General features: G+C 39.1%; 2 protein-coding genes across 2 annotated transcripts in view; both read right to left on the reverse strand.

Moving 5' to 3' along the window:
- ITGA1 (integrin subunit alpha 1) overlaps positions 1–26,798 on the reverse strand; it is a 210,340-nt gene that overhangs the window by 171,098 nt on the left and 12,444 nt on the right. The gene's annotated exons all lie outside the window — the stretch shown is intronic.
- Positions 15,683–20,256, reverse strand: PELO (pelota mRNA surveillance and ribosome rescue factor). The gene is made up of 2 exons (XM_072605658.1): positions 19,201–20,256; positions 15,683–18,712 (listed from the first exon to the last, which is right to left on the reverse strand). Exons 1-2 carry the CDS (start codon positions 19,924–19,926, stop codon positions 18,281–18,283), a joined length of 1,158 nt encoding a protein of 385 aa, XP_072461759.1. The 5' UTR covers positions 19,927–20,256; the 3' UTR covers positions 15,683–18,280.

The following is a 26,798-nucleotide window of genomic DNA, read 5'->3' on the forward strand; positions in this document are numbered from 1 at the left end:
TCATAGATTTAGAACTATAAGGGTACTTAGAGACTATCTAGTCCAATGCTCTTTACAGATGAGGAAACAGTCTCAGGCAGGTTAATTTATTTGCCCAAAGTTACAGAGCAAGTCAGTATTGTAGTATGGATTTGAACTCAACTCATTCTACTTCTAAGTTCAATACCATGTGCACTAAGCCATGCTTCCTCTGTTGCTTGATGTTTCATTTTTGTCTTTGTATCTCTGCAGACAATATGACACATATTAGGCACTTAATAAATACTTGTTGATTTACTGATACACAAAGAATTTCATTATCACATCTTGGGGGAAGAGGAGGCTGCCATTCATAGGATCCCATATATAGAGTTAGAAGGGGCCTTAGAGGCCATCTACTCCAACTCCCTTATTTTATAGGCGAGGCCCAAAGTAGAAAATGACTTGTTCTGAGCCACACAGTTAGCAATAAGTGATGTGGCTGAGATTTGAAACTATGGCCTCTGACTCCAGGTCCAATACACTTGGCATGACACAATGCAGCACATCTCTTGTTTAATAGCCTTCTTTCCTGTTTTCTGTAAGTCTTATGTGTATAACAATACTTGCATTGTCTACCTTGTAGGCTATCAGGGAGGTCAAATGTCATGATAAATGTAAAACCCTTTGCAAGCCATCATAGAAGTAGATGAAACCTTTGATTTAATTGGTATAGGGAAACTCATGTGTGGAAAATTCTTTCACCTATGCAGACTGTCAATGCTTCTGCAGCTTGGATCTTAGAAAGTCACCTGGAGCACTGAGGGACAAATAACATGCCCAGGGTACATAGCCAGTATGTGTTAGAGATGGTTCTGGAAACTGTTTCTTCCTAGAAGGCTCTCTCCATTATGTGATAAGGTCTCCCTCGTAAACTACAAATTATATCAGTATCAGCAATTAGTTATTCCATCTTTCAAATGCTACGACAAGCTTCTTGAGGGTCAGCGTTGAGGCCTGTGTTTCTTTGTATCACCCAGGTTGTCTAGTGCTGTGTACAAACAATAGGCATTTAAGACATGCTTTTTAATTGATCACTATTAGTCTGTTTTATGAATATCTGGAGGATATTTAAAGTTCACATAAACTCCAACTCTTTTTCGATTGACTGTCATTATTAGGAATTAGTGTCTAGGGGGAAACCTGTGTATATTTAATAATGATAATAGGTTGTCCTTTGTGTAAAAAGTTGAGGTTACTCTTCCACTGTTACATCCCTGAATCACTGGTTTCTAATTTGCTGAACCTTCCACACTCATCCAATCAATCACTGAACAAGCATTTATTCAATGCTTACTGTGTGCCAGTCACTGTGCTAAGCACTAGGGGTAACAAAACAAAACAAAACAAACAAAAAACAAGCCCTGTTCTTAAGGAGCTTAGTCTAATGGGGGAGACACTATGCAAACAATTAAGCTTGGAGAAGACAATACTGGAAACATTGGGGTAGTCTCAGAGTTTCCTTTGTGATCAGAGGGATCCAGTTGCCTGAGGTTGGAGGCACAGTCTAAAGCCAAAGACCAAAGAACAATAACCAGGTTATCTTCATTTCATTAGCCAAATGAGCTAGCAAGTATCTAACTATTGTAGGTAGATACTTTTCTTTTTCTTATTTTTGGAAGCAATCAGGGTTAAGTGACTTGCTCAGGGTCACACAGCTAGTAAGTGTCTGAGGCCACATTTGATCTCAGGACCAGTGGACTACCCACTGCACTACCTAGCTGCTCCAGAGAGTTGTTTTCTTTGCAGCCTCCATCTTCTCATCTATAAAATAGGGCCGGCTCTCTGGATCATAGATCTAGGGCTAAAATTTACTCCCATAGTCATCTAGTTCACTTGCTTTATTCTGTAGAAGCTGAAACTGAAGTCCAAAAAGGTCATGTGGCTTGCCCAAGATTAAACCAAGATAAAGGAATGAAGCTAGGATTTGAATCTAGCTCTTCAGACTCTTAATTCAAATCGAAAAAACATTTATTAAGCATTTACTCTATGTCACACACTATGTTAAGCCATGGGGACACAAATATAAGATAACAAGATAATTCCTACCATCTTGCAAGGATTTTACATTCTAATATGGGAAAATGAAATGGAATAGAGCTGATATTCAGCATATTTCCCACTGAGCCAGGTTAGACACGGTCCCTTTCAGCACTTACTTTCCAAGAGTCTATGATAACACTGCGACTAGAAAGTCAGCAAGACAAGGGTAGGTAGGTTGTTGCTGGTGGTGGTAAGGGAATTATAAAGGTGGGGAATAAATATTTTTTAAGTACCTACTACTATATGCCAGGCCCCTAATAACATTTTGTAATATGCTTCAAATCACTCGTGTTTTACAAATATTTTTCTCAAATGATGCTCACAACCACTCTGGGAGGTAGGTGTTATTATCATTCCCATTTTATAGTGGAGGAACTGAGGTTAAATGAACTTGCTCAGGGTCACTCAGCTAGTAAGTATCTGAGGTCAGTTTTGAACTCAGGTCTTCATAACTCCAGGCCCAGCATCCAATCCACTGCGCTAGCTAATTGCCTCTAATAATGAGGGCAAATGAGAAAGGGGCACGCAATTTGGCAGACTAAGTGAAACTTGGCAAGCTAATGAAAATATCTGCAAGCCTCGAGATGTTTTGTGTACCTACCAGCAAAGCTGTTTAAATATCATCTTTTCCCTAATGCTTCAAGCTGAAAGCCTCATAACAACTTATGGCCCTAGAGGGCAAAACATTCAAAACAAATGACCTTCTGCTCTGGAATCTGCTCCCTCTAGCAGTCTGCTCTTTCCTATAGTCTGTCTGCCAAAACCAGAACCTGGCAGCTTTTTGGAACATGGTACAAATCACTATTTTTTTTAATGTAGCAGTCACTACTGATTTACTATGTTGGAAAGATAGAACTAAAAAAAGCAGGCGGTAGCAAAACAAAAATTTTAAAAGAACGGTTTATTCTGTGACCAGATTTTGTAATATCTGGCTCTTGCTAATTTCAACATTCCTGTATATTCTTGGACTTGCAAACTTCTGCAAATTTATATAATAATGAAACAATAAATAATAATAATAATGGAAAATAATAAGGGGATTATTTTCCAAGTAGATATGTGACCCAATTTTAAAAATAATTTAATTCTCCCCAAATGACCTTGGATTTACTTTGCATATTATCTATACAACTATTTATATACATCTTGTCTCTCCCAGTAGAAAGGAGACCACTGTTTCATTTTTGGCTTTGTATTCCTAGCATATAACCAAATGCCTAGCACAAAGTAGGTGCCTAGTAACTGCTTGTTGCTTGATCCGCTTTTGTGTCTAGGTAATTTCTTAGGTGCTTATGATGCCCATGAAGTTTCTTGTTCCATCAGTTTTTTTAAGTTAAGAAAAGTTAAAAAAAATTGTCAGTAGAGGCAATTTTACTGGAAATCTTAAAACAAAATAGCTTCATTTGGTTTTTAATAAGTGATTTCCATAGTCTCCCAGGAATCATGTTGTGATATAGCTGCAAATCCTGAAACATCACAGTGTTAGAAGGAGGCTGTAGCACATCACCAATAATTAATGAGATGAAGTATGAAATATGTTATTGAGTAACTGCATATACATCCAGAAAGGGACATGGGTAAGACATTTAGCAAGAATAAGATACAACATAATGGTTGCCTGAAATGATCCTGACAATAAAAGAATCATGAGGGGCAGCAGAGAATAGTAGGTAGAGAGCCATCCTCAGTGAGGAAGATAAGGCTTCAGCTTCCACCTCTGGTATATACTGCTGACTTTCTAGTCTCAGTGTTATCATATACCTTGGTTAAATAAATTTATTTCTCTGTGCCCCAGGTAACTCTGAAGTGACAAAGAGGGCAGAAGAGTTGCTAATTTGCAATGGTAGAGGTGTTTGCTCAACTAAAGTTCCCTATGGATGAAACCACAATCCCTTCCTCCCAATAAAGCAATTAGAAGACTTTCGCTGTTGAGTGTATCCTTTATAGAAGACATATTAAAATCTTTGGTTGGAAGTAATCTAGGATGAGAAGTCACATCAGAGAATCTCAGAAGGAAATGGAGGAGTCCATCTACACCAGCTCCCTCATTTTTACAACTGAGAAAAATGACATCCAGAAATGTTGTCACTTCTGTATAGTCACATAGATACTAAGGGGAAAGAGCTGACAAGGGCCTCTGACTGTAAATCGAGTGTATTTTCTGCAGCAGTGTGCTGCCTCCCAACTGTGATTTGCACTACTGGAGGATAAAATTATAGATTCATTAAAGTGACTGAAAAAATGACAACAAAATACCCCAAAACTTCCCAAGCATCCCCACCAGGTTTGTTACACAATGTACAATAAGCAGGAGAGTGAAGGCACAGGTGATGCTGCTTCTGCCTAGAGCAGAGAGAAGGTGCATGGTGAGAAACAGAGGGTGCAGCACCTAAGGCAATTTTGGCTTATTATTACTACAGCGTTTTCACCCTGAAACTATGTGTCCTTCCTTCCCTTCACTTTTCTTCCCTTTTCTTTCTCCTTTCCTTTGGCCTTCCCTTTCTCCTTTCTTTTCTCCTTTCCTTTGTCCTTTTCTCCTTCTCTTTCTCCCTTCCTCCTTCTTCTCCCTCTGTCCACATAAAATATAATACCCTTACCTGAGGATGCTCTGCCTAAAGAAATGTAAATTTCGATCCCTGAAACCTGGCCAGATATCTTGGGGTTTACAAGCTAGATTTCTTTCTTGAAAATCATGTCTTAAACCCAAATCACTCTGGCTCTCACAAACTGGACAACAATAGGTCCCAGCCCAAGCCCCACCTGATGGGCCCTGATGGCTCAGAATGAACATAAACAACGGTTCCTGATTTTTTTTGGATATGTAAAAGAGGCCATTTTTTACCGCATTTCTTACTTAGCCTTCATCACTGAATGGGCATCACCTCAGTCAAACTGAGACCTGGGAAACACCTTAGCTTAAAAAGGCCAAGGACTCTCACTGCATCTGGAGCCATCTCTAGTCACCTTGATCTTAACTTTAAAAGGCCACAGTCTTACTGATGCGTATCTGGCCACTGGACCCAGATGACTCCAGAGGAGAAAGTGAGGCTGGGAATTCTGAATAGCTCTTCCTCATTTAAATCCAATTCACTTGCCTGTCATGGCATCACCTCCCTGATGTCATGGTCCTCTTGGAGAATAAAGGATAAACAGCACAACATATCTTGCCACTGTACCCAGATGGCTCTGGAAGAGAGAGTGAGGCTGGTGACTTTGCACAGCCCTCCCTCACTTAAATCCAATTCACTTACAAGTCATGGCATCACCTTCTGGATGGCATGGTCCTCTTTGAGAACAAAGGACAAACAACAATGTGTCCTTGGATGTATTCTTCACTTTACCTCATATCTTCTCACAGCCCCCATGGCCTCTCTGCCCTTCCCCTTTTTACTAAGGATGCCATTTAGACACTCAGGATCGGAAGCTTGTTCCCACAGTACTTTCCTCACCACAAGATCCTGTGTATTTCCTCTCTACCTTTTACATAAACTTGCCTTTCCTCCCACCACATCCTAAGCCCCACTGGTAATTTCATTAAAAATATCATTGAACCATAGGGGATAGAAGTTCTCATGACTCATTAAGGACAAGCTCCTGTGGGACAGAATGGAAAATGAAATGATGAACAAACAGGCAGGAAGACTCCAGAGTCAAGGAGCAGCTCTGAAGGGGATTCTGGAAGACACTCTTTCTCTACTTGGCAGAATGAGAAATTAACAAAACAATAAACACGAAAGATGAATAAATTACCTTAAAGTATTTTTCTGCCCTTTTTCTCTCCCTGCTCCCAATCCTTGTCCTTAAATAGACCAGTTACAGAAACAGGATTCTAAATAGAGGAAGAAACAAAATGAAAAAGGATTGTTTGGCTTGGTACCCTGAGGTACCACTAGGAGCAGCTGGTGGAAGGTAGAGAAAAACTTCCTAATGGTTAGAGCTATCAAAAAGTGAAATAAGAAGTTCCCAGGTTCCTGTTCACTGGAGACTTTCAAGCAGATGCTTAGAAGAGCGGTTGTTGGCAACGGAGCAGTAAGTTCTTGGGTATGTACAGACTGGACTAGATGCCCTCAGAGATACCTCCTTCCAACTCTGAGATTCTGTAATTTTATGAGGATTCTTAGGTGATCTAAATGATCCATGCTATAGGATACTTGACCTTATTTTCAACACACTACTAGTACTTTTCTGTCAGCAACATATTTGGTGAGGAAGAACAAACTACAAGCTGACCTTTTTGGATCAAATGAGCCGAAGGACAGGGTTAAAGTACATTTTATATTCATAGAGCAATTTATCAGGAAAGTGTCAAACAAAAAGTTCTAGTCAATGTTTACACTAAGCCTTGCTGAAAAATTCCAGACATAAAAATTCTGGAACTGATTTGCATGAAGATCTCAGAGGATCTACAGTTTTTGGCTTAGCATTTCTTAAAATAAAAACAACAAAAAAATTCCTCTAAAAGTACAATTAATTTGGGATTTTTTTCCTTAGTAAGAATTCATTTGTTAGGACTTATTGTGCATGTTTCTTTAATTAGAACTTCAGGAAGCATTCTGGATAGTTGAGTTTTGAGAATACACTTACCACCTTTAAACACCCATTCTTTGCTTTTTAAATCTTGACTATTTTGGATGAACACATTTCTAAAACACATTGCAGAATTCTTTATTGTTTCAAACAACATTAAACATAAGTCAATCTATTCTGGATGATGCAGGATCATCATGGTGAACATCAGTGATGGTACTGTGCTATAACACTGTTCATAGATGCTATTGAGGTCGGTAGTATGGCTATTTCTTATTCCACTAAATGGTCCCAGACTCTTAGAATTCTTCCTTCCTTCCTTCCTTCCTTCTTTCCCTCACTTCCTTTTTTCTTCTCTCAGAAGTATATATTTAGTGAAAAATATTTTTTTGTCAAAATGTCAGTTGTCATTTCTCAGTGATGTCAGTATGCTTGACAGTAGGAGCTTCCATTCTTGATTTGATAGTCTTAATTTATTGTAGATTTGCATATCAGATGGACAAATTTGTTACAACTGTGTATAAAACATAAGCAAATAAATGATATCATCAAGGCATTCTTCTATGAGTGATGTGCATACGTTTCAGTGTCTGGGCTTTGCAACATGCTTTGGCCACTTAGTGGTATTTTTTGCCTTTTCTTCCCTTTAGGTTCATAATTATATTTCAGATAAAAAATGTTGCTGGGTAGCTGAATTCCAGATAGGTGCTGTGTTACTATACATCATTGGGCTGGCAAATGTATTAAAAAGCATACTATACAACTGAATCAACTTGGCCTGAATAAATTCATTTTTACCACATAAAATTTCTGTTGCTGGCCACATGCTTGATTTTATAATATGAGCCATGGTTCTTAAATAGAATTGATTTTCACATACGGTTGGAATAGCCTCATTATAGTGACATTTCATTACCACACTCACCCAATTACCATGGCTAATGATGGTTCATGAGACCACTTATATGGCTATTTTCAAGCTACTGTAACAGTATTTAATTATGAGTATGAATTTTTATAACTAGGTTGTTGACCTCCGTTATTCTCAAATTTCATATTTCTAATGGGCTACATGATGATAAACCACTTACTCTTGGTTTCTAGATGTTACCTAATTGTAAGACAGCTTAAAAAAAACCACACCTATACTTTAAAATAATTTTTTCACAGATGTCAAGATTTGGACAACAAAAATGGCAACTGCATCCTTTTCTGCTGTTTTTTTAAGCACTATTATTTGGCTTAAGTAATAATATATAGTTGAGGTAATAAAATTTTTAAAAACAATGAATTTGAATAGAAATACAAATTTCTGTTTCTATTCTAGAGGACCTTTCTCCCCTGAAGAGATGTGCACAGGAGATAACAAAAACACCTGTTTTGAAACCAAGAAGATAAAACTGTTCATTTCCACATAGTTGACAGAGGACACATTTTTAACATACAAAATTTTTAACATAATATTTACACAAAGAGTCACTACCCTGAAGAACTGTTTCTTTTCAAAATAATTCTTCAGAATGTCTCTTTTTGTTTTGTCACAAGTTTTTGTCTCTCATATTTGCCCCCTTTTCTTTGACACCATCATCACTCTGGAGTAGGCTCTCATTTCCTTACACATGGACTACTGCAACAACTTTCTGGTTGTCTGTCTGCTACAAGTCTCTCTCCATCCCAGGCCATCTTCCATTCAGCTACTAAAGTGATCTTCCTAAGAGCAGGCCTGACCATAGCACTCCCTATTCAATAAACTTCAGTAGCTCCCTATGTCTTCCAGGATCAAATATAAAATCCTCTGGCATTCAAAATCCTCTATCAACTATCTTCCCCACCCATTTCCACCTCTACTATCTTCTTACACTTTACTTACCCTTTACTCTAAGATCCAACGACAAGACACTTCTTGCACAAGTCATTCTTATTTCCATCTCCCAACATTTTTTTCTGATTGTCCCTCATGCCTAGAATATTCTCCTCCTTTTTTGCTTCCTAATTTCCTTGGCTTCCTTCAAGTCACAGCTCAAATCCCATCTTCTAGAAGTAACCTTTTCTGATCCTCCATAATTCTTGTCTTCTCTCTGTTAAACATCACTAATTGATCCTGTCTGTATCTTATTCATACATAGTTGTTTGCATGTTGTTCCCTCCATCAGACTAAGTTCCTTGCGAGCAAGGATTATCATTTGTCTTTCTCTGTATCCCAAGTGCTTGTACAATTCCTGGCACATGACAGATGCTTAATAATTGTTTATGGACTGACTAAGAATTTAACTGGCATTACAAAGAACAAAAAGGCTAAAATATATATTTTTTAAAATAATTTTACTTCATTTAGGAGATTTTAACTCATTCCTATTAATGTGAATGATCATGTGAGAATTAAGTCCAATAAATACAATACTGGTCATAATGAATTCATATTACTTTTTCTGGAATGGTCTGGAGGGTCATTAGTAGAGAAAGCCATCTCTTTTTAAGATAAAAAAACAACAACAGATGAAACTTCCATTAAAAAATTAAATTGAGGATTAATTACTTTTTAAAACAGGAACTCTTTAACTTCCTTTAGTCAGCTGTAGCCTACAAGGTCTAACACAGGAAACAAACAACTATTCCAGTAGCAGTAAATACTCTAAAGAACAGTTATGTTTACTGCATTAAAATAATTATACCCATTAGCTTTACTAAAAGGGCTTACACTCCTGTGAAATACAAAATAATTATTTAAAACTGTGATTATTAGGATATGAACAAATTTAATAGTACAGGTCTATTCTTAAGTAATTTTGTGTAGTTTAAGGGAATTGTAATGAACATATCTCACAAAGGAAAGTGAATACACTGCAGATCTTCTTTGAAAAAAAAAAGATTAAATTCAATCCTCAAATTAGAAAAGCCCTAGTGAAATATTTAGAAATTTCTTTGAAACTAAAAATTTGGTCAAAATAACAATTAAAACTCTTCACACATTAATTCACATCAAATGCAAATAATCCCAGCATGTCCAGAGACTCATGATGTAGGCATACTCTGTTACTATCCCACTTTCTTTCTGGTTCTCCTTTTCCTTATTTGTAAAATGAGGGAGCTGGAAGGGACAGTGATAACCACAAAAGACCACAGGATTTAAGTTGGATGAAATTTAGATGAAATGAGAAGTTTTTGCACTAAGAAAAGCATTATAGTAGAGAATATCATTTATCTCCTTGATTGACTTCTACCAAGTAGTTTTGATGATGATGATGATGGTTACTTTGTGTAAAGCTTCCCTAAAGAAACAGAGTTAGGGGTAGAACTATTTCACTGGAATACAGAATTACTTAGGGGGGATGTTGTTCTTGTCAGAGTCAATTAGTCAATAAGCACTTATTAACATAATGTATGAGGCAGACAAAGTGCTAAGCAATGTGGATAAAAAGAAAAGAAAAAAAATTGTTCCTGCTCAAGGAGCTCACATTCTAATGTGGGAGTGAATTAATAGATAAATGTAAGACATATTGTAGATTGAAGGTAATCTCAGAAGGAAAATTAGGGAACTGGGAGTAGGCGAAGTCTTTTGAAGAAGGTGGGATTTAAATTATCAGAGGAAGTTGGGGAGGCTGGATTGAAATGAGGAAAGAAAGTATTCTAGGAATGGGGGACGGACAGTGAAAAGGCTCTAGAGTCTGGAAATGGAATATCTGGCATGAGAGACAGCAAAGGATGCCAGTTTCCCTGGACGGTAGAGTATTTGGAGGAGAGCAAAGACCAAGTAGACTGGAAAGGTAGGAAGGAGACAGGTGGCATTAAAAGCCATAGAGATAATGTATTTTCATACTTTATCTGAGAGACAACATTGGAATTTATAGAGTAGAGTGACAGCATAGCCAGACCTTGGCTTTAGGAAAATCACTTTGACAGATGAACAGAGGATGGACTGGAGTAGGGAGAGCCAGAAGGCTGGAAGACCCACCAAAAAAGCTATTGCTCTAGTGTGAACTGAAGAGGGCTGGCACAAAGGCAGCAGCTGATAGAGTGAGAAGAGACACATATGAGAACCATAAAACAAGACTTGACCACAGAGTAGATATGCGGGGTAGGTAAGGAATTCAGGATACCTAGCTTCTTTTTTTTTTTAATTTCTTTTTAACACAATTCAAACTTTTGGTCAGGTGATACTTCTTTTTAAAGCATTTACAATATGGACCACAAAAGAATTTTCTTTTTTTTAAACATTAACCAACTGAGACACAAATAATGTTTATGTTGCTAACTTCACAAGCTCTTGACCTAATTGTCTCCACAGTATTACTAAGAATTAAAGGACCCTAACTTATTGTTGTTGGTCTAAAGTCCTATGCCTAATAGCTTAATTTTAGACAACCTCGGATGTTCCCCTACCCATAATCTATAATTGAATAGATCTGGTATTAAGCTTACAAACCTTTTGACTATAGGAAATTGCCACCAATAGTAAGGACATCGCAGGGATACAATATCTCTCCAACTTCATGTCAGTTCCAAGCAGGAGTAGATTGTCCACTTGCATTCTAGTCAGGCTTAAAGTCTGCCAGGTGTCAGTGGGGAAATTGAATCAGGAGAATCCCACCTCAGCCCATGCTGAATAGCCGCTCTCCCACCCTTCCCTTGAGATCACCTTTGCAGTTCATACCAGCATCTCATCAGATTACTGGCATCATGGATTGGAGGCTCAGATCACCTTTCTTGCTACCATACCTGGAGTTAGACTCAGAAGAACAGTCACTTAATAGTCCCATAGCATCTAAAAATGGCAAGTTCCAATAACCAGGTTTCAAATACGATTATGGTCTCACTTTGGCTAAGGAACATTTTTTGAGGCAAGTCTTAGGTGGATTACATGCCTTTCTGTACATGTTCTAGTTCCTGATTAAATGGCAATCATAAAATCAAATTTACCATTAAAACCTTGACTTTTCCATCAATGCCAAATTTTACCCGAGGTTACCTTCCTCTAGGAAATTTAGACTGAAATTCTTTCCTCCAAACTAAACATGTCATTGATTTATTCTCAGTAATTAATTGAGTCTATTGTTTTAATACTAATTGCTTTTACCTCACCTTGTAACATGTCCAATTTTTCTCCCCATCACTCCCCTCCCTCCCGCTTCCTAATACCTTGCATTCTGATTACTCCTTCCCTCAATGTACCCTCCCCTCCATCACACCCCACCCCACCCCTATCCCCATCTTCTCTCTTTTCTTTCAGGGCAAGATAAATTTCCATACCCCTATCCCTGTAGTTCTTATTTCCTGATTATATGCAATAAAAATTCTCAACATTCATTTCTAATACTTCGAATTCCAACTTCTCTCCCTCCCCTACTCCCTCCCCAGTCTCACTGAGAAGGCAAGCAATTCAATACAGACTATGTGTTGTTTTGCAAAAGACTTCCATAATAATAATGTTGTGCAATACTAATTATATTGCCCTCTGACCTACCCAATCACCCCTTATTTTTCCCCCTTACAATTGACCTTGTCCCTTCTCAAAAGTGTTTATTTCTAGTGACTCCCTTCTCCCATTTGCCCTCCCTTCTAGCATTCCCCTCGCTCCACTTGTTGCCTCCTCTCCTACTTTCCTGCAGTGTGATATAAATTTTCATATCAAATTTAGTGAGCATGTCATTCCCTCCTTCAGCCACATGTGGGGAGAGTAGCTTTATTTTTCCCCCTCTCCCCTTCTCCCTTTTCTCCTCCACTGAATAAGATTTTTCTTATCTCTTTTGTGAGTTATAGCCTGTCCCATTCCATTACTCCCTTTCTCTTCCCAGAATTTTCCTCCTTCACCCCTTTTTATTTTTATTTTTATTTGGTATGTGTGGATATCATCTCTTCTGATATAACACACCCTGTACTCTCTATCTATGTGTATGTGTGTGTGTGTGTGTGTGTGTGTATGTACAATCTCTCCAACTACCAAAATACTGAGAAAAGATTCAAGAGTTAAAACTATTTTCTTTCCATGTAGTAATGTAAACAGTTCAACTTTAGAGAGTCTTTTATGATTTTTCTTTTCTGTTTACCTTTTCATGCTTCTCTTGATTCTTGTCTTGGGAAGTCAAATTTTTAAATATAGATCTGGTCTTTTCCTCATCATGAAATCTTGAAAGTTGTCTATATCACTGAATGACCATTTTTTTCCCTTGAAGTATTTATTATATTCAGATTTGCTGGGTAGGTGATTCTTGATTTCAATCCCAGTTCGTTTGAGTTCTGAAATATCCCACTCCAAGCCCTTTACTCCCTTAATGTTGAAGCTGCCAGATCCTGTGTTATCCTGATTGTATTTCCACAGTATTCAAATTATTTCTTTCTAGCTGCTTGCAGTATTTTCTCCTTGATCTGGGAACTCTGAAATTTGGCCACAATATTCCTAGGAGTTTCTCTGTTTGGGTTTCTTTCAGGAGGTGACAGATGAATTCTTTCAATATCCATTTTGCCCTCTGATTCTATAACAGGGCAGTTTTTCTTGATAATTTCATGGAAGATAATGTTTAGGCTCTTTTTTTGATCATGGCTTTCAGGTAATCCAATAATTTTTAAATTATTTCTCCTGGATCTATTTTCCAGGTCAGTAGTTTTTCCAATGAGTTGTTTCACATTATCTTCTGTTTTTTCAAGTTTTTGGTTTTGTTTACTAACTTCTTGGTTTAACTCATAGTCATTTGTTTCCCTGAACTCAATTCTCTCTTTCAACGAATTATTTTGTTCAGTGAGCTTTTGAACCTTCTCCTCCATTTGGCTAATTCTGCCTTTTAAAACCTCCTTCTCCTCATTGGGTTTTTGGACCTTTAGGATACCTAGTTTGCAAGCCTAGATGACTGAAAGGATGGTGGTGCTTTTGACATAAGAAGGAAGTTAGAAAGAGGGAAACATTAAAGTGATAAAGATATTGAAATCTGTTTTGGACATGTTGAGTTTCAAATGTCTAAGTCTGAGATGTCCAAAAAGCAGTTGGTTATATGAGACAAACTCAGAAGAAAGGTTATTGATGGATGGATGGATAGATCTGGAGTCATCTGATAACTGAACCCATGGGAGGTGATGAGATGACCAAGTGAGAAAGTATAGATCCTTTGAAAACAAGCATCATTACTGGATGCAACTGGGATGAAGATCTAGTCATGGAGACTGAGAAGAAATAGAAAGTGAGATAGGAGAAGAACCAGAGATAAGCAGTTATGAAAACTTTTATTGTTGTTGGTCCTTCATTTCTGAAGAGGAACAATGTCATCATGGGTGATACCTTGACTTCTAGGTGAATTGGATTTGAGGCAGAATTGTGCAGCTGTCAACCTCACTCTTTCTTTCTGTCATTGAACATCAGATATGAAAACTTAAGCAAGGAAAGAATAGTGTTATAGCCTGCAAGAGGTCAAGGATAAAAATTGAGAAAGGTCTATTTGATTTGGTACTTCCAAGAACATAGGCAACTTTGGAGAAGGCAGGTTCAGTTGAATAGTCAGAAGGAAAATTTTTTCTCATTTCAATTAGAGTTGAATCAGGGTGGTAGCGGAAAGATCACTGGACCTAATGTCTAGGTTGGAATCTCACTAATTAAACTTACTAATTGTGACTGTGGAAGTCTCCTAACCTCTCTATCACTTTTCTCATCTGAAAAATAGGAACACAGGGTTTTTGTGAGGATCAAAGGAAAGAATGTATTCTTACTTTACTTTGTAAATGTGTATTGTGATCACACAACTATATGCTGTGTGGCATGTATTGCGATTACATTAAAAGAAACTGGGGAAAAAAACCTTCAAAAACAAATACTAAAACCTTTTAAGTGTCTCATTTCTCAGAAAAACACATACAAAACTGTTTTATAGGCTTTTGTATGTGTGTGTGTATATATATATATATATATACACACACACATATATATATAATATATAGATAGATAGATAAAATATATATATACGTGTGTATATGCAAAATAACAGAAATTTAGAGACATTCCCTCCCAAATGGTCATAGACTATTTGCGTCTGACCTGCAGCAGAGCCTTCCAAATTCCTATTGGTATGATCAGCCAGTTAGACATTGTGACGTCATTTTGAGTTCAGATAAACAATAATAACAATCCCATAATGCCTATGTGCCTGTAAAATTTTATGTAAATCATGACATATTTTCAATAGAATAGGACAAGGGTGGTAGTCTTGCTTAAAATATGCACATGCACAGATTCCTTTAAGGAATAATTTAGGAAATTCTAATGTTGATGCTTTTTCATGGCATAGGAGGGGACAATAGGTTATTAAAGACTGACAGCAGAGTAAGCTCTGGCAGATGCTACCATGAAGGAAATGCTTCAGATACGGTCATGATACAGATGATCTGCTGAGGACCAGTCTAAAACTCATCATACCTAACACCTAACAGTTGGAAGTAACAAATTCTTTGGCCATGGTTACCTATTTGGGGAAAATAGAATATGGTTTTTAGTACCATGAAGCCCCTTTCTGTAGCAACGGGGTGGAGAGGGAGAAACAGAATCAAAAGGACTAATAATCATGGCTTTCAGATGATAACGAAACTATCTAAATGAGTTATTTTTGTCCAGTTACTATACCAACAAACTGATACACTACCGGAGGAAGTCAACTACATCCACACTGACATTTTTCATTTAGATGTAATTAGAACTTTTTTCATTGTCCAGAAAAAAAAAATTCTCCCAACAAGATTTCTGAATGATTAAAAAATAAACAGTAAGCTGTCTCGAGAGGGGAGTCAATTGTAGCTAATGATATCAAAGGGTACAGATGAAGGATAATTTTACAGAAAAAGATCCTTAAAGACTACTTAGCATGGAAGAAGGCAGCTAGTTGGCTCAGTGGATAAGTGCTGGGACTGGAGTTAGGAAGGCCTGAGTTCAAATATAACCTCAGATACATATGAGCTGTGCGACCCTGGACAAGTCATTTAACTACTGTTTACCATAATCCACTGGAGAAGGAAATGGTAGACCATTTCAAACTTTGCCAAGAAAACTCCACGGACAGCATGGCCCACAAGGTTACAAAAAAGTCAGAAATGACTGAACAAAGGAGGAGAAACTACTCCATTTTCAGAGCTTACAATATTTTTATTTCAAGAACTTTCCTAAACTTGTCTTTTTCTTTTTTTTCAAGTTGAGCATACTGAAGTAAAGCACCATTGCATTTCAGATATTCAAGATAAGGCAAACCAAAACAAGTTTCAAACTGTTCCAACTGAAAAATGATAAATATTTGTACACCAATATATTTCTGAAAGGTATAAGCTATGGCACGTTTTTAAGTTATTAAAGGCAGCAAGAATTTTAAGAGCATAAAAGGAACCATTACATTACTTGAAAAGTTTTATTCTTAATCAATGGCATATTTAAATCTGAGGACCCTAAAGAGATCTTCCACTAACCTACTCTCAGAATCTCTCTTAGGAATCCTCTCCTTTTCTGAATCCTGCAAATTCCAGATGCTCTTCACATAAAACATTCAATGGTCTGCTTTGCTCAGATTTAAAAGAAAACTAACTCCCAAAACACTCCTATTTTTAAACAGATTTGGAAATAAAAATCTTTACGCTAATTTCATTATCTGGCATACAAGTTATTAAATATTAGAGAACTTTTTCAGGTATGTATTTGATTACTATAGAGAGAAAAGAATTAAAATCTGAACACAAGCAGACCTTACTGATTTAAATGCTTTTTTGATGGGGGTGGGGTAGTACTGCCTGTGATTTCACTGATACAGAGAATTCTTAATGAGTAAATTCCCTGGACAAAATCAAAGTAGACCAGAAACTACTTAGCAATTTAGTCTGAAAGAGTTGCCTGAAATTAAATGACAGGCCCAAGAGAACACCATGTCAGAAACTGTACTTAAATCCAAGCCTTCCTGACTTCCAGATGGCCCCTCAAAATTACAATGATGCAAATTATCTTAATACTGTTATGGGTATCTTTAAAAGACTTAATTTTGTTTAAAGCATGGCCTACATGTGAGCACATTATTGGTCATTTGACAACAGAAAAAAATCTGCTTAAGGCAGAATTTTCTGGACTATAGGACATGCCTTCCTGGGAAGTGTGATGCAATGGTCAAAATTATTGGATATTTTTTAGTACAACTTTCACATGAATAATCCAGTTATTTTCACTGCAAACAAAGTTCAAATTAAGATCAACAAAACTGAAACAGTAATTAATATATGCACAATGTCAAACTATCAAAATCTCTACATATTAATGATCTGCCATATTCGGTTAGCATAAGCTAACGATAGAGGTATCATCCTATTGCTTTGCTGCATTTGAAAATGAAGTGTTCTAGAGGTTAAGTTAAAGTACCATCATATCTGTTATAGTAGCTTAATGCCATTCATTTTGTCAAGGACAATATAAGCTTATTTAAAGCGTGTGTGTGTGTGATTTAGAAGATCTATTTTTACTCAGGGTTAGCAACTTTGTGAAGATAGTTTTCAGAAGGCCCCTGAAAAATACTAAAATTGATCGTGTTATCAGTAGATTTCATTTACATATGTCAACTGTCAGAACAAGAAATAAATCATATCATTTTGGACTGATCAGGAGTTAATGAATGTCTAAAACTTTCCACTTGATACCCACAGACCATAAACAAAATATAATCTACCACTTCAAACAGGGATAGATCATTCACTGACATTTTAGTGAACTAGAGAATTACCTAGCAACCCTTTTCAATTATAAAAAAGTCAAACATATCTTATTATTTTTCCACATACAGGCTCTATTCAATCATGATGCAATTGCATGACTAAATGAAAACTGTTTAGAATCTAGAAAATACTGCTTTAAAGCTTCCAGTTAGTCAACTTGAAATTCTAATACTACAACTATTAATAAATTTGACAAATCAAAATAAGTAAAAAGAAAGACCACTGCACATGAAGTCAAAATTGGATTCCACTATGATCTTTGCTAATAATTACCTGCTTGGCCTCAAGAAAGTCACTTTAACTTCTCTGGACCTGAGTTTATCATTTCTAAAATAAAAGTGTTACATTTACAAAGGTTCCTTCCTGCTCTAAAACTCTATGAATAGTAGGTTAAGTAGTGCACCAAATAGCATAAAGTTAACTTTTAAGGATAAAGCACAATGGCTTCTTGGCATGTTAGAAATGATTTCATTCAATTCCTGTAATTTCCTTAAACAATAGTGTCAGTTTTTAGGTTTTCTTTGGTGAATTTTCTATCCATCTTCCAAAAAACACTGTCAGTTTAGTTATTTGTGAGGACTAAGTAAAATTCCTGCAATGCACTCTGAAAATATGAAGAAGAGATAGAAACAGTAGCTTAACCCCAGTACAGTACACAGTGAATGCAGCTGATGTAAAAACTTTTATCCTAAGTATCAATTGCATATTATTAGTATTTCTAAACCATTTTTTTCCTAAAAGTAATTGTCAATGTGAATAAGGATAAAATTAGACATTACTTTTATCTTAATTTATTTTCTAGTTGTATTGGTCTTCCAATACAAAGAGACTAGCCTGACAAGAAAAACCCACTCACGTAAATGAAACTGAACCTCCCTAGCAGCTTTCGTACTAGATTTGAGAATATTTGTTTTACATATTAGTTTATGTAGGTGAAGGAGTTGGGTGGTACATAGTGTCTTTTTAGAGGTGCCCATCATCAATCCTCTTCAGAACTTGAACCAGACTCCTGGTCAGAGAGATCAGGGACAGGGAAGCGTAGAATGGCAGCAACTCCAGTCAACTGGCTGAGCTGCTCCCCAGATACATGAAGACTAGAAAATATCCGAACTGTGCCTGCATTCTCTCTGACGCTGTCCACCAATTTCACATATCTGCTTCGGGTGGCTACATCCTGGTGTCTGAAGAGCTCGTCACTGATGAGCAGTGTGTCAATTGCCAAGGCCTCATTGGCCTTCTCCACCTGCTTAAGTCCGTAGAAAGCTCGGTCAGGTTCATGTTGCAACATCTTGTAGAAGTCATCTAAGGCTTTGACTTCACCAGCAGCCTTGGTGTCTGAGAGGCGGCTGGCCACAGTAGGATCACAAAGGGCCTCTTTCAACGAGTATTTGTGCCCAGAAGAGGCATGTACCTGGAATCACAATTACAGAGGTTGGATGAAATATTTTAGAGCACATATTCTTCCTTTTAAAAGTTAACTCATACTTGTTCAATTAACGTTAAACACATCAACCCTAACCAAAATGTCAAAACATGCAAGGCATTAAACTTATGTATTTTACACATTAAAGTTATGTATATTTACTTATGTAGAGATGCTTCATAAGGACTTCATAACACAGGTTGATCATTTAAGTCTCTTAGCATCAAACTGCCTATTGTTAAGCATACCTAAATCATTTTTCCCCTAAAAGGGTAAGAAAACATGAATGTGGAAAAAATGGGACATTCATTTTCTCTTAGTGCCAGGCTTACATTTTAGGATGACTGGACATGATTAAGAAAAAGGTCATTTCCCTATCCCTCTAAACGTCCTCCCTCCTACACAACGTATTAACATTGATGCCAACCCCTAAGCTCTAATCTGGGTCAGCCCTTCAGCTAGGCGGGTTACTGTACCTGAAGGAATTTGGAGCGGTTTTCCAGCAGCAGCTTGTTGTCCGTCTTCACGGCCTGCTGGAACATGTAGTCGCAGAACTGCTCCCGCACGAAGCCGGGGCTGGCCACCAGGACGCACTTGACCACGTCGAAGTGGACGTGGCGCTGGATGGCCTGCACCACCTGCTCGTAGAAGCGCTCCAGGGCGCGGTCGTGCTGCGAGCAGTTGCCCCGGCGCTTGCGGGGGATGTTCACCTCCACCTTGGCGCGGGTGAGGGTCATGCTGGGCGTGACGAGGCAGACGTGGGCCAGGCCCTCCTGCATGACCACGGCGGCCACGTCGGCGCTCCACGCCGGGTCGCAGGCCTGCTCGATGCGCTCCAGCACCACGCTGTCCCACTGCTTCTTGGCCAGCGTGAACTGGCGGTTGGGCTCCAGCTCGATGGTGTGGTAGGCGCCCATCTTGACGTACTCGTTCTCCTGGATGTTGGTGCCCTTGACCCGCAGCTGGCACGCCTGCGAGTCGAAGTCGATGGTCTCCACGCACAGGGTGAGCGTGGTGCGCACGCGGTTGCTGCCCACGCTGCCCGTGGAGGACTCGGTCTGCACCTTGCGGATGGTGGAGGCGCGCAGGCTGTCGCCCACCTGCAACAGGTTGTACGTGTGCCACATGTCCTCGGGCTCCTCGGGCACCAGGGTCACCTGGCCCGCGTTGTCCTTCTCGATATCCTTCCTCACCAGCTTCATGCTGGCGGCGGGGGGCGGCCGGAGGGAGGGGGGAAGGGGCCGGGCCCTGCCGCCTCCGGCCTGGCTCTGGCGGCCGCCGCCCCGCCGGGCGGGTATTCGCCTCGCGGAAGGAGGAGAAGAGCGCCCCAGAGAACCTTCCTTCTCCCGCACGCGGCGCTCAGGACCCCGCCGCCCAGGTGGGAGGGCGCCGCGGTCAAGACCCGGAGCCTCTTAGCCCCGCCGCCCCCTTCTCAGACCGGCCGGCAGCGCGGACTCAACGGGGGCTGTTTAGTGCGCCTGCGCAAGAGACCGCCTCCCCAGCCACGTCTCTACTGGCGTACGTAAAGCTACGGAAGCGGTGGACGGCGCATGCGGCGTGCGCAGGCTCACTGAGCACTAAGCCTCCGCTCGCCGGAGCTGGCTGTGTCTGAGAGAAGAGTGAACGGGTCCGCTAGCACTGGTCCCGCGGCGCCGCCGCTGCCTGGGCTCCTCGGGAGGGGCGTGGCCGGGAGGGGGCGTGGCCGAGAGGGCGTGGCCTGGAGGGGCGTGGCCGGCGTGGTCAGGAGGGGCACCGGGACGTCTCGGAAGCCTCTGCGCGCAGCCCTGCTACTACGGCTCTCATGGAGCCCCAAGCCTTGGAACTGGGAGGGCGTCATTCATTCAACATTCAGCACGCATTTATTAAACGCTTCTGTGTACCCAGCCCCGAAGAGAACACATAAAACTGAAACAAGCCCTGAACACCGAGGGCTAATAGTCTATTGGATCAAAGACAGAAAGGGATCTGTGAATATGTCTGAAAATCTTTGTATACCTGTAGTTCAGTGTAATTTTTTTTTAAGTCAGTTGGGGAGGTGGATAGAGCTTGGGACCTGGAAGATCCCCGAGTTCAAATGTGGCCTGAGACATCTACTAGCTGTGCCAGCCCAGCCCAGTCACCTAACAACCTCTCCTTCAGTTTTCTCATCTGTAAGTGGAAAATATATAATATTTTATGTAAAACATGTGCGCATATGTATACATACGCACGTATGCATGTGCATACATACACCCCCCCACACCTCCAGGACTGTTGTGCGGATCAAAGGAGATGACAATTGTAAATCTCTTAGTGTCATGCCTAGTGCTTACTATGTGCTACGTTCAATGTTAGTTACTATTGTGTATCCCCAGCAGTTAGCACAGCACCTGGCACACAGTAGGTGCTCAATAAATGTTTGCTGATTAATGATTGATTTCCTTTGTAGTCCTATGACTTCTATTTTTACGCATTTAAAAACATTCTGAGAAGAGTCCCCAGACTCCACCAGACTGCAAAGGGGGTGCATGCATGGGCTTGCTGGAAGCAGTTAGTACACTGTTAAATTTTCAGAGTGAGCATTTACACCTCAAATTGGCAAACTACAATTCAGGGCATGATTTATTGTTTGGTTGATTGCCTAGACTGAAGAGTGATGGAATATTAAAATGTCAGTGTTAAATTAACTGATGTTAAAATGCTAATAATGCAGGTTAAGCTTTAAAGTTTATTGTGGATATTATTGTATCAGATAGCTGGGTGCTAATTTTTAGCAGCATAATCCATGATATACACAAAAAAGAAAAGCAATCTCTGGTTTAAAGGGTCAATGATTTTAGTCATTCATCTAAATTCAGGGGTTCTTAAGCTGGAGTCTATATATTTGTTTTTACAAAAATATTTTGATAATTATATTTGTCTATAACCTGAGTGTGTTGGGTCATGCCCAGTTTGTCTAACATAGAGGTCTACTTGAGGGGTCTTTTGAGCATGCCCGGTTTGCCTATGGAGCCCAGTGGTTCCCTTACCACAAGGGTAGGTTTAGTATCCTTTGATTGTCTACCTGCATCTTTAAAATTGGTGAGACTGAGCAGGTTGATCTCTTTCTTTTACTATACATCTTACCCAGTTTACCCATGGTGGGGATGCCTGTAACTGAACTACAGAGTTCATCCTTTCTCTCTTTCTTTCTTCTTTTTAGAAATGAGGAATTGGGTCCAGTGAGGTTAAGTGACTTGCCCAAGGTCTAAGAGGGAATAAATGGAAGGATTCAAAGTGAGACCCTTTGGCTCCACATCCAGAGCTCTTAAGGACCATCTACAAACGTCATCGCTTTCAGGAGGGTGGGTGACATTAATCCTGACAGATCACTGCAGCCCACCATTTCCCTCAGCTCCCATGTGCATACTCAACAGATTGCCACTTTGAGCTGGGTATACATGTGGGATTTGTGTGTCAGGTTTCCAAAATAAATGGCATTACAGCTTTGCATGCCTAACCAACTAGATTGACTTTCTGATCTTTCCAACTGTCCTCACATGACCTAGTTTTAACTAATAGTTAAAAAGCACTGATTCCAGAGGCAGAAAGCATTTGTGGAATTTACCATTTAGAAAGCCTTGGAGTTACTTGACCCAGTGTCCTGGGAATTGCAGAATCCAAAACTACCAATCTGCACTTTCTGCAGATCAGTAGCCTGTGTAAAATGCTGGATTTGGAAACAGTTCTCTTCACAGTACTGTGGGGCCAAACGTTACTGGCCAAAATCAAGAAAAAAAAATGGGGGAACAATTGGATAAGTCAGGCAAAAAGTTTTCAACCAAGATCCAGATCAACTGCTCATACTACCTGGTTTCATTAGAAGATTGCTTATTGTACAGTAGTCTCTGAGTTAAGGTTAGCAACAGTGACTTTGGCCATCCAAATTCCCTTATCTCACCAAGAATGCTTCTTGTTCTGTACCTTTTCGCATTCAAAAGTCTTGCTGTAAATGCCCAGCAACATTCATCTAAATTAAGAGGTTCTTAACCTCGAGTCTATAAATTTGTTTTTACAAAAACATTTTGATAATTATATTTGTCTATAACCTGAGTGTGTTGGGTCATGCCCAGTTTGTCTAACATAGAGGTCTACTTGAGGGGCCTTTTGAGCATTCCCAGTTTGCCTATGGAGCCCAGTGGTTCCCCTACCACAAGAGTGGGTTTAGTATCCTTTGACTGGCTACCTGCATCTTTAAAATCGGTGAGACTGAGCAGGTTGATCTCTTTCTGCTACTATACATCTACCCAGTTTACCCATGGTGGGGATGCCTGTAACTGAACTGGTGAGAGGGAAAGGACTGTCCGCCCTGAGAAATGGACCTGGGAGCGCGTGTTTTTGTTCTATGTTGTTTGTTCTTAGCTGCATAAATGATCCCCCTCCCCCAGGAGTTTGAACCCTGGCAAAATTGAGGCCAGGATTGCAGACAGGGTGGTGCATCCAGCCAGCCTGGCTTGGAAGGCCAGAGAAGCCAGGGTACATGGGGACTCCAGCCCCAGAGGGATTTTGGTCTTGGAACTGAGCTAAACTATGAATCTAATTCCTTTCCCCTCTCCAGGCACTGGGGTGGTCCAAAGAGGATGAGGATTATGCCTCCCACATGATGGGGGAGTAAATTTGTATGTTTGTGATTCTACCTTTTGAAGTAAAGATTTCTGTGTAAAAGCTACTATGGCTGTTACTGGCTAATAGGAACTAGGATGCAGGGAATCACACCCCCTATATATGGGGGAATACCATTAGTTGGAGCTGGAGCCAATGGCACACACCCCTCAGTCCTCTTAAGGATACCAGAGAACCCTAAGAAAGGGGTGAAATGGTAAAATCTAACACCCTTGGCCTTCAGGTGGTAGGGGTCAGGGCTGCCTGTGGTACATGTATAATTGGTTTCCTTTCTAATCCTATATGTTTTATTTAATGAGTTTAAAAACATTATTCTGAGGAGAGGTTCATAGGTTTTACCAGGTTGTCAGAAGGGTTCATGACTCAAAAAAAAGGTTAAGAAATCTGGTCCAGGTGTTAGTCTTGATGTCTGATTGAAGTAATTCCTTCTAAGGTGTGAAACAATATTTTCTAGCTTTGATTTGATTTCTCTCCCTGCCCCTCTCCCCCAAAAAGTTTCTAATTGGTAAATATGTTGTAACCCAGAGCAGCGGGGTGGCATAGTGGATAGAGTGCTGGGCCTGGAGTCAAAAAGACTCATCTTCCTGAGTGTAAATTTGGCCTCAGACACTTCCTAGCTGTGTGACCCTGGGCAAGTCACTTAATAATGCTGACCTCAATTCCTCATCTGTAAAATGAGCTGAAGAAGGAAAATGGCAAATTACTCCAGTAGCCTTGTCAAGAAAACCCCAAATGGGGTCACGAGAGTCAGACATGACTGAACAACAACCAACTAGCTGTAACCCAGGTCTCAAGCCTGGAACATTTGTATAATATTCTTTTCACTGATAGAGAAATTTAGCCGAACCAGTTATAGAATGTCTAAATCAATGCCAAGATCTCTTTGAGGCATTTCTATTACATGTCACTGTGACTTTCCCACAGTCAGCCTCCCTAGCCCTCCCATTTGAGGAGATACAGTCCCCAATACTTTGCACATGCCAGTCCCCCATAACAAAAGGATAGACACATTTTTGAACAAGGGAGTCTTTATGCGTTCCATATCTACTCCGTCTCCACCCCCTTCCTAAAAGAACTCTTTTTCCCTGACTCAATCCCAAGGTAATACAACACGAAATGCAGTCACATGGTTCTTCCATGTCCCCTCATCCCATCCCACAGGTCTCAGTATTACAGTGAGTTAATGGTTAGGGAGATAGCTGTATTGCCACAACAAACATCAAGCTGATTCTTGATAGGCAACCCATACACAACACATCCAAATTCATTGTCCTCCCAGTTTTACTGTTTCTACCCACTGCTCTTGTTCTAGTCAGGTTCTCAACCTGTTTCAGCAGTAACTCCTCATTCTTTCACAACCATATATTCCATCTGTTGTTAAATATTTTTTCTTTTTTAAATCTCCACCTTTCTCATGTAAGACTCCTTTTTACTCACTCAGTGACCTCAGGTCCTCATCACTCTTACCTTCACTGTTGCAATAGCCTCCTATTTGATCTTCTGATTCTAAAATTCTAATCCACCCTTGAATAGTAGCTGAAGGGATTTTCTAAAGCACAGATCTGAACACGAGTCCCCTTCTCAGTAAACTCCTGTGTCTCCTTATTACCTCTAAGATCAACTATAAAAAGCCCTGGTTGACATTGAAAGCTCTTCTGATAATAGACAAAGAAGGGATCCTACCAAACCCTATTTATGAAATAAATATGCTATTGATACCTAAACCAGGAAAAGTAAAAACAGAGAAAGAAAATTATAGACCAGTTTCATTAATGCATATGGATCATATGTAATCATAAGTAAAATACCATCTAAAAGATTACAACAATATATTACAAAGATTATACATTATGATGATGCAGAATTCATCCCAGGAATGCAGGGATGGTTTAACATAAGGAAAACTATTAGCATAATTGATTATATCACTAATAAAAATAACAAGAATCATATGATAATATCAATAGATGCAGAAAAAACATTTGATAATATACAACACTAATGTCTATTAAAAATACTTGAAAGTATAGGCATAAATGAACTTTTCCTTAAATTGATATGAAGCATTTACCTAAAACCAGTAGCAAGCATTATTTGTGATAGGGCTAAGCTAGAAGCCTTCCCAGCAAGATCAGGCATGAAAATAGATGCCCACTGTCACCAATATTATTCAATATTGTATTGGAAATCCTACAATAACAAAATAAGAGAAGAAAAAGAAATAGAAGGAATCAGAATATGGAATGAGGTAATAAAATTATTTCTTTATTCAGATGATATGATGTTATGCTTGGAAAATCCTAAAGATTCAATTAAAAGGTTAATTGAAATAATAATTTCAGCCAGGTAGCAGAATATAAAGTAAACCCACATAAATCATCAGCATTCCTATAGGATCCTAGAGGCTAGACATACCCCATTTAAAATAACTGTAGACAGTATAAAATACCTGGGAATACACCTACTAAAACAAATGTAGGATCTATATGAATAAAACTATGAAAAAAAAAACAACTTAGTACACAAATAACATCACATTTAAATACATGAAGAAATACAAATTGTTCATGGGGTAGGTAGGGTCAATATGATAAAAATAACAATTTTACTAAAATTAACCTATCTATTCAATGCTATGCCAATTAAATTAACAACAAAATGTGGAGCTAGAAAAAAATCATAACAAATGTAGCCAAGATCAGAAGGAAAGTAGAAAACTGGAGGAAAACAATCAGTTCCTCACATAAAGGTCTCATATCTCAAATATACAAAGAACTTTGTTAAATCTATATAAAAATGTGAGTCATTCCCCAATGGATAGATGGTCAAAGAATATGAAGAGGCAGTTTTTCGATAAAGAAATCAAAGAAATTTATAGTCATATAAAAAAATGTTCTAAATTATTATTGATTAGAGAAATGCAAATTAAAATAACCTTGAGATATCATTTTATACCTACTAGCTTGGCTAAAATGAAAGAAGGGGAAAGTGACAAATTTTGGAAGGGATGTGGAAAAATTGGGACCTTAATTCATGGTTGGTAGAACTGTAAACTGATCCATTTTGGAGAGAAAGATTTGGAATTATGTCCAAAGACTTATTAAATTGCTTATACCCTTTGACCTAACAATATCATTCTTGGGTCTGTTTCTCAAGATGATTAGGGAAAATGTTCTACATGTTCTAAAATATTTACAGCAGCTCTCTTTGTGGTGGCAAAGAACAGGAAATTGTGGGGATGCCCATCAATTGGGGAATGGCCAAACACATTGTGCTATATGTTCTGATGGAATGTTACTCTGTTTTGAGAAATGATGAGCCCAATGACTTTAGAAAGCATGGAGAGAATTCCACGAAGTAAGGAAGAATGAAATGAGCAGAACCCAGAGAACGCTGGGTACAGTAACAGCAGTACTGTTTTAAGAACAATTTT

The sequence above is a fragment of the Notamacropus eugenii genome, chromosome 4 (assembly GCF_028372415.1).
Source record: "Notamacropus eugenii isolate mMacEug1 chromosome 4, mMacEug1.pri_v2, whole genome shotgun sequence".
Classification (NCBI taxonomy): Eukaryota; Metazoa; Chordata; class Mammalia; order Diprotodontia; family Macropodidae; genus Notamacropus; species Notamacropus eugenii.